We start from the raw sequence: 13,086 nt of genomic DNA, 5'->3' as shown, positions 1-13,086 counted from the left end.
ACAAAGGAGTCAGATAATTACCTGTTACACAAATGCAGTTCATGCGCTTGTCTTTAAACGTTAGCATCCTGCAGCTAGGATTTTTCTGACAAACGTAGTAATGGTAAAAGGATGAAAAGGAGCAGTAAGTGCCCTTTACCAGGGGTGTACTGTTTGCCACAGACTCCACCACTCCCAATTGCCTGACGTCTGCTTCACACATAAACACCACTTACCTGGGTCCTTAGAGATTTAAGTTTACATCTTTTAAGTTTTTTCAATAAATATTTGAGAGAAGGTACAAAGGGCAGGCAGACAGGAAGGAAAGGAAGAAGGAAACATTTTTCCTTTCATTTAGTCAATCATTTCCTCTTTTTTAAAAAAAAAAATTATTTATTTAAGCATATAGAACTGGGGTATAGGCCAGAGATGCAGGAGCGGTGAGAGGATTCACCAGAGACAGAGCAGGGAGCAGATCTGGCAGATTGATGAAGTACACTGCTGAAGGGAGCAGATCTGGCAGATTGATGAAGTACACTCCTGAAGGGTGAAACAGGAAAAGTTTGCTGTGCCATGTGGGTCACCTCCAGGGTGGGGATCCAACTCATCCTGAAGCAGCTGCAGCTTGCTTCATAGTGCTGTGCTTTAACCCATTGTGCCACCGGGAGGGTCCCTCAGTCATTTCCTCTTAACTTTATAGTGCACATGTTGAATGCACGGTTAAAGTATTCTTCACATTACCAGTGGAAAGTAGGTTGTAGTCAGAGATCCCAGGATTATGAGATATCCAATAATTGATTTGTCTCAGTTTGGGATCCTCAGAAGCAGATAAGGACTGAGATAAGGACTGAGATAAGGATTGAGCTCAAGTCATTAATTTGGAAGTTAAAAGCAACATTAGTAAGCCCTGTCTGGTAGCGCAAGAGGTTAAAGCGCAGCACTATCACGCTATCTGCAGCATGAGTTCAATCCCCAGCCAGGGAGCTGACCCACAAGGTGCAGCAGACCTCTCCTGTCTCAACCACTGCTCCCCTCAGCAGTGTATTTCAGTAGTTCTGTCTGTTCTGCTCCCCACTCTGTCTCTGGTGGCCTGTACCCCACTTCTTGTATGCATAAATAAATAACTCTTAAAAAAAAAAAAACTAAGTAAAAGCAACACCAGTCACGAGTGGGGAGGTATGAAGGGGAGAAAGGTATGTTATCAAAGCAGCCTCCACTGTGAGCCACTAGAGCTTAACCCCACTCAGAGAGAACACACTCAAGATATGCTATTAATGGCAAGGGCACTGGGCAAAGTCACTGGCTGAAAGTTGTTCCCAAGGGCCATGCACGAAGGACACATATGCAGAGTTGCCTTCAGTCAAAGGAAGAAAACCCTTAGACAGAGAGATGTCTATGCTGCTATCTGAAAATTCCAAGGCACAAGATGAATGAGACCTGACGTATGGCTGACATCCTTTGCCATCTGCTGCAGTTGCAAAGTGCAGGTTAGGCAAAACCTCATAGTTTATCCAACTCTGAAATGTAGAGCCATCACTCTGGGTAATAAAGAACCAATAAGCTACATGTTTTGCTGGTCAGAAAAGGATATAGACCTTGCAAAAAGATTGATATAGCAACAAAGTCCAGCTATTACACGGGACACAGTAGCTTATATTACTCTGACAGCCAGAAGGGGCATTCAAGACAACGGCAGAGGGCCTTGAATGTGACAAGTGATTCATGAGCTTCTTGCTATATCTTGAGCAAATGCAACCACTTGGGACAGCCCAGGCATGGCTTTGGTTCCGATGAGTATACCCCTTCCTCCTATTAATCATGCTTCTGGTTGCTACTGGAGGCAGAATCTCAGCAATAGTTAAAAACAAAGCAACAGAAAATGCTCTGAGACCCAGATGAGAGAGCATTGTTTATTCCCTGGGGCTTGCAGCAGGCACAAACACAGGTCCCAGATCTTCAAGCTAGAATGCACTCCATAGGGGTCACTGGCAAGGGAGATGCTCAGAAGCCACCACCCAGGAAAGGGGGGTGTGTGTAGAACTGGTTAAGGAGACAGTGATTAATTGGGTGCCTCCTGCTGGAATTTCATCAGAGCATCATGGGTCTGTACCGTGGCAGCACGTGAAGCCCCTGGCAGGCGCCGATCCCTCTGTGAGGACTCGGGATTACTCTTCAAATCCCAATGAAGACCCTCAGCTGAAGGCAGGCTGCACAGCACGGAGCCTGAAGTTCAGTCTCTGGGACTTCCACTTCCACTAGGAAGCGGGGAAAGGGCTGCAGAAGAGCCTTCTTGAGCACTGGCCAGCCTGGTCGGGGGGTGTCCAGGCTTTGGCTTTGTCCTTCTTTCCCCACACACTCCCCCGATCCCCTTATACTCTCCTTAGCTTCAGAGCCCTCATTGTGTTTATTAACAGCCCTAGATTTTATAAAGACTCTCCTTTATCAAATCGTCTTCTACGTAAACGTCCAGTATATTTCCGTCATTCCGATTTGCTTTACTATACTCCACGGCATCAAACTCACCCCACTTTCAAAAAGTGGCTGCATTTCAGCCTTCCTTATGGTGAAATAGCATCCGATGGCTGGCTTCTTGACCCAGCCATCTGTCGATGGACAGGCTGCCTCCAGGCCTCGCTACTGTACATAGCACTGCAGAACAAGGGACTGTCCAGGTGCTCGCACTGAAAGTCCTCCTCCCAGGTAACCTATCATCCCCTGGCAACTGAAACTGTTGTTCACTCATCCTATAGCCTCATTGCCACTGATGACCCATCTGGGCCCAGAGGGCATGAATACAAAGCCCTCATCAACCCCCATGCTATCAGGCAGGTCAATCACCCCAGTGTGCTTGGATCCTGCTATAAAAAAGACAAGATGGCACAGGGGCCACACATCGAAGGTGGATATAAGGAGACAAGCAAGCCTCAGGTGCCATTAAGCGCAAGCTAGACGAAAGCATTTAATCAGAGGCTGGGCTGCCACACCAACCCTCACTTGGCTTTCCTGGAGATGCTGATAGCTCTACTTTATGCCTGATGAAGTCCCGCCCATCCCCATAGGGCTTCGAGCAGATTGCTCCTGGGTGGCCCAGCTGCCTCAGCATGGTTCTGATGTGCAGCCCCGCCCTGCCCGCCAGCCTGCCTCTCTCTGCTGCTCTGCCTGGGGACATTCTGTGCTCCCCTGACACCCAGGCCAGACCCTTGATGAAACACCCCAGGGACAACACCAGCTCGCTGTCCTGAGGGTAGTTCCCCAGGGAAACTCCAGAGAGACTGACCCCAGTGGCCCACAGGGGACCCTACGCATTAACTCGCACTTGGCTTTTCTCCTCTTCTGTCTTGAGCTCCCCCACTGCTCACTGTACTTTCTGAAATCACCTTTCCCCCCACCCCTCTCCTGCAATTGCCTACCTGTGCCAACATCCTTGTCTCAGCATTGGTTTGTGAATAACATATATTGGTACCAACCCCTGTCTCCCCATTGGTGCTACCAGTCAACCTGGGGCAGAAAAGTCCATTCACCCACTGACCCCATGTGAGTCTACTGCTACCTCCAATCTTCCAAGTAGAGAAAAGAAGTGACTACAATGAAAATATTAAACAGCTATATGGGATTATAATTCAATCATTAATATCGTAGCCGAGAGGGACTTTCGAAGTATAAAAGCAAAGGGAAACTACCACAAAAAAAACTAGCAATAAATATTACTGCATAAAAGCCTTAAATTTTTTCTGCAAGTCTGGTCATAGTGAACTGAGCAATGGATACATGGGGATTCATTATACTATTCACTCTACTTTTGTGGTACTTAACATTTTTCAAATTAAAAGACTTTTAGTTACACTGAAAAATAAAAAGCAATTTAGTAGGTAGTTAAGTTGTCAAGAGTAATAATCTACATCTCAGAAAAAGTGAAAACAGCAAACTACTCTAATATACAAATAGCTGCTGTGGCTTGAGATTAAAGTGCCAGGAACTTCATTACACAGAGGTTCTTTTAAATGCTGTATCTATTACAGCTTAAGCAGGCGGAACATGATGAGCTGAATCTATCAAGAGAGGCTACATTATGCTGGAATATCAAACAGCTCCCAAAGTTCACAGACTTCAAACCCCAAGTTTTTTCTCAGCTACATGTCCATTATGGTGAGGAGAGGACCCTGCTCATCACAGTGTTTGAAGGATCAGGGCTGACATCTAGAATAATGTTCGCTAGCGAGAGAAGGAGCAAGCTCTCCAGCTTCTGGCACCGTCCAGAATTAAGACTGTGCATCAAATACTCCCACTCACAGCATATGGATTTAAATGGCTTCCAAGACCCCATCCAACCGCAAAGGGGAGTTGTGTAGGGCCCAAACAGTGGTCAACAAGAATGATCAATATTTCGCAAACAGCACTGATGACCACTGCAATGAGTCTAGGACTACTAAGTGATTCAGAGGTAACCACTGATAGAAGGAGAAAAAATAAATACATGTCAGAGATGTTTGTGAATAGTTTGAATAAAATTATTTCACAAACTGTGAGTGCAGAAGACAATATTTGTAAATCAATACATGGCTTAATACAGTGTTAAAAATATGCATTGGAAGACAAAATAATAGTTTTAAATAATGTGGTGGTGAAATATCTGCAAGTCAAAATGCAACATATAAAATTAAAAACTTGGTGAATATATATGCAATATAGATGACATAGGGTTGATTAAGGACCTTAATAAAGGAAGATCTCTAACAAGTCAAAAGAATATCATGAAAGAAAAAACAAGCAAAGGGTATTATCTTTGGAGGTGGTTGATGCTTTTCTAAACTATTCATATAGCAAGGATATAAATGAGCAATAAAGATGCAAAACTTAACTCTTAGTAGAAAATATAATAACTCAAAAGAATAAGGTACCTTTTTGCAAAGTTATTTTTTAAATGATTCTGAATCTTGACTAGAAAATTTGAGTGTAGATTTCTTATACATTGCTGATGAGAATATAAGCAGTGAAAAAGCCTTATAAAGAACAATAATATGACAAAATGGATCAAAAATCTTCAGACATTCACTTTTTCCTCCTCAAATTCCCTCTTTTAGGAACTCTACTTGGGAAAAGAAAAAGAAAGAGAAGAGTTTTTCATGAATATCTAAGACAGAGGAGTAAATAAATTATGGACTGGCTATTTAATAAGACAAAAAAATTCTTAATATTTAATCACATAAGGAAATGTTAATGATATAAGTGAGAAATAACTTTTAAGCAGAGGCACAAAAATGGATATATTTTACTATCCCAATTTCATTCTTAAACATGTTCTTAATTTTGTATTTACATATAAAACTGGCAGAAATTCACAAAATACCACCAGTGATTTCCTAGTCATGAAAATTATAAAGGACTTTTTTTCATATTTTAGATTCTAATTATCTTACAATGAATATGAGTTCCTTACTAAAAAAAATGCAATGACTTTTTAAGGTAGGTCAATGTTGTATTAAGATTAAGGTAGGTCAATGTTGTATTAAGAAAAAAATTAATATACTAGGCCATTTGTGAAACATCTCCAGCAAGCAGGGTCAGTGCCTGGGCTGACCACTTGTCAGGCTCATTACACATGTTAGGGTGGAGGGACTAAGTGATGTAAGCCCCAAGCTTCTCAGATTGGGGTCTTCATCTCCTGGAATTCAGGTGATGGGCTGGGAGCACACAGTCTCTGGCTGGAACTTCATCTTAATCAATGATAAGGGGTTTTTGTGACATTTCTATATCATGAGAAAAATACACAATCTGCATGAACTTTAAAGAAATTGAGGATTTGTTAGAGACTGCGTTAAACTATGTCTTTAAAATCAGCAACTTCCAGCCTTCTTTGGTGGCACAATGGGTTAGAATGAAGCACTGCAAGCTAGCCACAGCCACTTCTGTGTGAGTTGATCACTGGCCTCTGAGATGACCTATATGACGCAGCAGACCTCTCCTGTCTCGCCCACTGCTCCCCTCAACAGTGCACCTCATTGATCTGCCTGTTCTGCTCCCCACTCTGTCTCTGGTGAATCTTCTCACTGCCCCTGCACCTCCAGCCTGTACCCCAGTTCTATATGCATAAATAAACAAATCTTTAAAAATAAGTAAAAAATAAAACCGGCAATTTCCAGCTCACTATCCTTAGAGTAAATTTCTCAGCCTTAACACTGGTGATACTCAGGCCACATTTCCTTTCACAGGGAGGTGAAAGGGGCACCCTATGCATTGTAAAGATTTAGTGAGTTCCCTGGTCTCTTCCTAGTAGGTGATCATAGGCGGGGAGAGGAATAAGTGAAAGACAAATGAGACTAACAGTGTCTCCAACATTGCCAAAAGCTTCCTGGTGCTTAAAACACCTGTTTCAGGCCCCTCTGTGGTGGCACAGAGGTTTAAAGCACAGCACTAAGAAGCTAAAGCCGCTTCAGCATGAGTTCAATCCCCGTCCTCCCCAGAGGTGACCCACACGGTGTGGCAGATCTCTCCTGACCCGCCCACTGCTCCCCTCAGCAGTGTACTTTGTCGATCTGCCTGTTCTGCACCCCGCTCTGTCTCTGGTGAAGCCTCTCACTGCCCCTGAGCCTCTGGCCTGTACCCCAGTTCTGTATGAATAAATAAATAAATCTTTAAAAAAAACACACCTGTTTCAGAGCCATAGTGGTTAAATGCCATGGTTGTGTCTCAATGAATGTTGTTCACTTGGTGGAAATTTTTGAGAGGCAGACTGTCCAAAGAGAGACTGATGCAAGGAAGTTCAAAGTGGAACTGCACCCCATGATTCATCTATATGTAGAGCCTTCTTTTTGAAAAAAAGAAGTGGGAGGAACCGTAGAAGGGAGACGGCCACTTAAGGCCAACATGCAGCCCAGCCAGAATAGCCTGCTTGTTCCTCTTTCCTCAGAGTATGTGTCACAGAGCAGAGCAGGAGACCCCAGCAGACAGTCCCTCACCCCAGCTCCAGCCAGAGCTCAGGCCTAGGCCATCTCTCCTCATCCCTACCCTGTGGGATCTTAGAGAGTTGAAATCTTTAGGTAACCTCCAGCCCTATTTGGGGCTTGGAACTTTTTTTACCACTTGTTCCCTGGATAAAACCCACTCTGTTGAATAGCCCTGTGTGGCTATATTTGCCTGGCTGAATCTCCATGGGTACATTAGGTTGGTTAGACTGATGTCAAATTGATAAGTTTACTTGGGGAAAATAGACATCTCTGTGGTACTCCATCTTTCAAGAGCACGAAAGCTATCTTTCCATTGAGTCAAATCTTCATCGTTGCACCTCCATGGAGTTTCCAAGTCTTATTTCAAACTTATCTTTCTTTTCACTTTTTTAGTTTTTGTTTCTTCATAAGTATTGAATCTTTCATGTGGCTGGCATAAATGATGATGCCACATAGGCTTGCATAGAACTTTCTCCTTGCTGGCCCTTTTCCCCCAAAGCCAGGGACAATGTGGTGCTGACAGCCAATCATTAGAAGCAAGAATATTATTATTACTTCATGTGTTCAACCTTGTTGTAAGAAAACACAATTTAATATTTCCGAAAGTCAAAGTATTCTTGTGGATAATTCTTACAGCCCAATATAAAATGAATGGTTGCTGCTTATTCTTACAAAACAGACTGGCATATGCTCTGTTTGTCAGTGAGCTAGGCTGTATAACAAACAGCTCCAAAATTCCATAGGTTAAAATAACAAGCATTTAAGATTGTTCATGGTACTACAGATCAGTGGGGTTGTTCCAACAGTCTACGTCAGTCTAAGCTAATCTCAGCAGCCTTACTCACGCATCACAGGTCAATTGGTGAGTGAACTATAGACCAGCTCATCTGGGATGGCCTGGCTCATACGTATTAAAGTGGTTAGCTATCAGCTGACTTGTGAATCTGACTGGGCTTATCTGTTGTCAAACCACAAGCTAATTCAGGTTTCTTCCAATGATGCATCAAAGTTCTGCAAGACAGCAGAATGTATGGGACTTCTTGAGATCTGTAATCAGAACTGACAGAACATTTAACCACTTTCTTTTTTTTTTTTTAAGATTTATTTAATTATTCATACAGAACTGGGGTACAGGCCAGAGATGTGGAGGGTGAGAGGATTCACCAGAGACAGAGTGGGGTACATAACAGGCAGATCGACGAAGTACACTGCTGAGGGGAGCAGTGGGCGGGTCAGGAGAGGTCTGCCACGCCATGTGGTCTCCTCCAGGGCAGGCGGGAATCGAACTCATGCGGAAGCGGCTTTAGATTCTCAGTGCTGTGCTTTAACCCGCTGCACCACCAGGGAGGGCCCTTAACCACTTTCTTTAAAAAAAATAAATAAATAAAGTTTATTGATAGAAGAACTAAGGGATAAGCTAAAGTGGGGTAGGGGGAGGGAGAGGCAGAGTGAGAGAATTCACCGGAGACAGACTGGAGAGCAGAACAGGAGGATTTACTAAAATGCACTTGAGGGGAGCAGCAGGTGAGACAGGAGAAGTCTGCGGTGCCATGTGGGTCGGCTCCCTGTCTGGGTTTGAAGTCAGGCTGCTGCGATGATAGCATGATAGTGTTCGTATTTAACCCCTATGCCACCAAGCAGGCCCTCTTTATACCACTTTTTACCACATCCCACCACAAAGCCAACAAGAATCCAGCCCAGATTCAAAAGTTGGGAAATATACACCTCCTCTTGATAAGTAGGCTGCAGAGTCATTGTAACACGGGCATGAATACAGAGAAGCCTACAAAATCAGTCACAATCAGTATTCAGTCTACCATCAGTGTCAGGGTGAGAACACTTCTAGCTTTCATTTCTTTTAGCAAATGTTGCTTCCTGTCATTAGCAGCCCACTGAGGACTGGCTCAGGAGAAAGTTCCTCAGATGATGGGTTCACCCCTCTACCCAACCCAACCCAAATCCATTTCACTTTCAGCAGGTGCCATTTCTTGACACTGAGTCTAAACCTGACTATTTAAAACAGTGATCTCTGCACAGACTATAAGAATTGACCATTGCCAGGGGCCTCTCTGGTGGCACAAGGGTTAAGTCTCAGTACTATAAGCTCTCCTCAACCACTGAGGAAAAGCTATCTGCAGCCATTGCAGCATGAGTTCGATTCCCAGCCAGGGAGCTAACCCACATAGCACAGCAGACCTCTCCTGTTTCATCTGCTGCTCTCCTCAGTAGTCTATTTCAGTAGATCTACCTGTTCTGCTCCCCACTCTGCCTCTGGTGACTATTCAACCCTCCCCTATACCTCTGCCCTACACCCCAGTTCTTGTATGCAAAAATAGATTAAAAATAAATCTTTTTAAAAAGAGAGAGGATAGCCCATTTCCCTTTCTGTCCTGTTTCAAGAACAATTGATTATTTTTGTAGCAACTCCCAGAATAAAGTTACTAAGACTGTGAGAATGGTGCTCACCTAGTTGTTGGATAGAGACTTATCTACTCAGTCAGTCTCAGGCTAATTAACTCCAAGTTCTGTAGAAGCAATCAAAATATCATTTCTTTTTTTTTTTTAAGTATTGTCCAAGTCACCATCTTGTCCTTTTTAACTTAATTTTATTTATTTATGCATACAGAAATGGGGTACAGGTCAGAGATGCAGGGGCAGTAAGAGGATTCATCAGAGACAGAGTGGGGAGCAGAACAGACAGATCCACTGCAGGGGCAGTAAGAGGATTCATCAGAGACAGAGTGGGGAGCAGAACAGACAGATCCACTGAATACACTACTGAGGGGAACAGCAGGTGAGCCAGCAGAGGTCTGACTCGCCATGTGGATCACCTCCTGGGCGGGGATGGAACTCTCATTAAAGTGGCTACAGCTTGGCTTAGCTTCACAGTGCAGTGCTCCAACCCGCTGTGCCAGCAGGGAGGGCCCCAAAATATCATTCTTAATGTCAGGAGGGAGCCAGATCTTGGAGATAATCCAGTTGTCTCCCTTATGGCACTTTTACTTACTTACACTCACTGAGTCAAGACCATGAACCCCCGGTGAGCACTAAGGGACAGGATTTCTCAGCCCATATCTTCTACTTGTCTTCTTACCCTAGAGGGCTCTAGAGCCACCTGGCCAGGCTGTGGAGAGGGTGGAAGCTGGGTATCAGCTGTTCACCTCCCCTGTGGCAAGGGTGCCTTCCTCTCCCCAGCCCTGTTCCTTCCCACTCTTCAGTTGTGAAGGTAGAGAGGATAATCCCAGTAGACAAAGAGCAGGAAAAGAAAAAATGAGGACTAAGAACAGGTTTAAACTAAAGAGCAATGCTAGGTATTTGTGATAAAGCCTGCTGTGATAACCATTCTGCGTATCATTATATATTTAAAGCTAATTTTGTTGCATGTGTACTTGATCGTATTAGATTTTCTTTACCTCGTACAGGTAAAATATCATATAGTGTTGTGTTTAAAAGGGTTCCAGTATGATGTGATTGTGTATGTATGTGTTCTATAAGATACATATATTTTAGAGTAAAATGTGTTTTTTATACTTATAATCACTATGTCTGTAAATGTATAGAGAACATATAACTATATAAAATATCCTTTATAATCTCAATGAGCTTTGTGTACACCCACATTTTTGCTGAAAAATGCCTGAAAGAATTAGATAACACATAAGGATTGAATAACAGTCATTGCATCTCAGGGGAATTTTTTTTTTCCCATTTTCCGTATCCTTTGCCTTTTTACCCTGGGCATGTGCTGTCTTTATAACCTTTTCAAAAAGCAGTTCATTAGTAAAGTTTATGGAGATTTTTGTTGGCTTTTCTTCCTTACTTACCCCCAGTTTATATTATAAATTCGAATGGCGTTTTAGATTGTGCCCTTCCTGGAAAAAAACCTCCTCACAGTATTCCACCAGAACATGTGGTTTTCAGACAGATGGAACAGAACCTGGTCATTTCCTTCAGCTGCTAAAGAAGCCCACCCCACACCCCACACCCCATACCCCACCCTTCTACCCTTCACCCCCTTCACTCCTTTACCCCCACACACAACACCGCGCCCCCCCCCCCCCACACACACCTGAGAACCTCTGGGGACAGGCCCGGGGCAGGACAGGACTCCCACTCGCAGCCCTGTGGGAGCAAGCACGGGTCTGAGAGTTGGGGGACTTCTCCCTGTCCTCCAGGGCCGAGGGGGCAAAGGCAGCATCTACGTGTGGGCCTCCGGGGACGGTGGCAGCTACGACGACTGTAACTGTGATGGCTACGCCTCCAGCATGTGGACCATCTCCATCAACTCAGCCATCAACGACGGCAGGACAGCGCTGTACGACGAGAGCTGCTCCTCCACCTTGGCCTCCACCTTCAGCAATGGAAGGAAAAGGAACCCTGAGGCGGGTGTGGTGAGTGGGGCCACATCCCACAGGCTGTGATGGGCACCAGGACCCTGCATGACATGGTGCAAGGACAGGGGATCTTTCCTTCCGAGTCAGCGCATGTCCTTGGGAAAACAGTGGCCTTCTAGGTGTGAGAGTGCCTGGGAGAAACACGTGATAGGTGAGGTGGAAGCAAGAGCTGCGAGGACACCCTTCCAGCCGATGTCCCATGGATGGTCTTTGTGTCTATTCATCGTTTTGGCTTATAAGTAATGATGAGAATTCAGGTGTAGCCAGAAGTTGCCCCCGCATGTCACTTATCAAGAGAATAAACAGTAAAAATTAATGCATCACAGGACCACCCCGTTGGAACCAAGAATATCTATTTATCATAACAATTTCAAAATGGCATCCAAGGATCCATTCTGGGTCCCAAACTGGGCACAGCGTATATTTTCAACATATTCTAAAACAGGCCCAGGATTTAAAAAACAAAATGTGCTGATTATTTTTTGCACTTTTCTGAGCAGCTCCTTCTTCTTAAGTGAGTAGATTATTGGTCAGTGTTCCATGTCCCCTTTGACATATAATTAATAGAGCATCATGGACATTTTTGGATCTCTTCCTCTCTCTGGATGGTTCACTCACCCTATCACCTTTCCTCAGATCTCAAATAGGTGGTCCTATAGCTTTGCTGAGTTACATGCTGACTGACCACCCATCTTGCTTCCCAAGGGACCTTCCAAGGGAGGAGGGCAGGAACAGGGCACAACATTCACTACCAAACAATGCTCTATCCCAAGTTCCTGCCTGGGCTCCACCTAGCTAACTAGCCAGGAGCTTCCTTTCCCTACAATAGACACAGAGGTCAGCTAGGCTGCCTTGGGGAGCCCTCCTGGGCCCCTCCTGGACTCCCCTGGGCCTTTGGAAGGATCTCGGTCTGTGGCAAGTATGTGAGACAGAAGGAGGTTTCAGCCCCTCCTACCTGTGTTCTGAGAATTTTGTCATAAGGGACAAGAGCAGAGCAGAAGGGGACAAGTGAGAGGAGCTCAGTCCTACTCCCCAGTCCCAACTGTGTCTCCTTGCCTTCTACCCTTATCTATGATTCTCTTTCTACTGAGGCTAGGGACCAGCCTTCAGTTCCCTCTGAATATTGTAATTTTTCTGGTAGATGCCATTAAACCTCCCTGATACATTGTTCCTCAAAATAATGGGTCCTCTTGAGAATCCTACAGACACACGGAGGAAGTTGAATTCACATGGTCTATACATGGTTTTAATGAAAGCCCTGGCTCTCACAAATATTGAGTGAGATTTTTTTTCTCTGTGAAAACTTGATCGATCAATCTCTGTCCCCTTAAAATGTTGTCAAATACTCATTTCCGTGGCAGTTGTCCTGGCTCATTATGTCTTAGAATCTCTCCATAAACATTAGATAGTAGAGAAACATTTTGTTTTTCATGATCCAACCTTCTACTCATGTTTATTCTTCCCTCTTTGGGAATGCCACTTTTCTTTCTGAAGGAAACAGAAATGGTGAAATGGCCCTTGGTCTTTTGAGGAAGCATCCCAAAGAAATGAAACTCACCATTGCATTGACCATTGCTGTGGCAATATTGCAAATCACTGTCACTAAAAATAGCTTGTCACTTTCCATCTGTACTGTTTCTTTTTAGGATCCAGGAAATAAATGTTTTCTACCTTTATAAGCAGATATGCTTGTCTGAACAATTGCTCTTACATTATGGACACTAAAACTGTAAGTGATGTGTGTCCCTTTTTGCATGGTCTACTAGGAA

At 44.1% G+C, this 13,086-nt stretch overlaps 1 protein-coding gene across 1 annotated transcript in view; it reads left to right on the top strand.

The window, feature by feature from the left end:
* PCSK2 (proprotein convertase subtilisin/kexin type 2) overlaps positions 1-13,086 on the top strand; it is a 225,640-nt gene that overhangs the window by 194,301 nt on the left and 18,253 nt on the right. Inside the window, exon 9 of the mRNA XM_004686939.2 lies at positions 11,099-11,309. Coding sequence (XP_004686996.1) covers positions 11,099-11,309 — 211 coding nt within the window. The remainder of the gene's footprint in view (positions 1-11,098; positions 11,310-13,086) is intronic.

This window comes from Condylura cristata, unplaced genomic scaffold (genome assembly GCF_000260355.1).
Source record: "Condylura cristata isolate star-nosed mole 26May11 unplaced genomic scaffold, ConCri1.0 scaffold00022, whole genome shotgun sequence".
In the NCBI taxonomy this organism is placed as follows: Eukaryota; Metazoa; Chordata; class Mammalia; order Eulipotyphla; family Talpidae; genus Condylura; species Condylura cristata.
The sequence above is the reverse complement of the archived record's forward strand: the minus strand, read 5'-3'. Positions and strand labels throughout refer to the sequence as shown.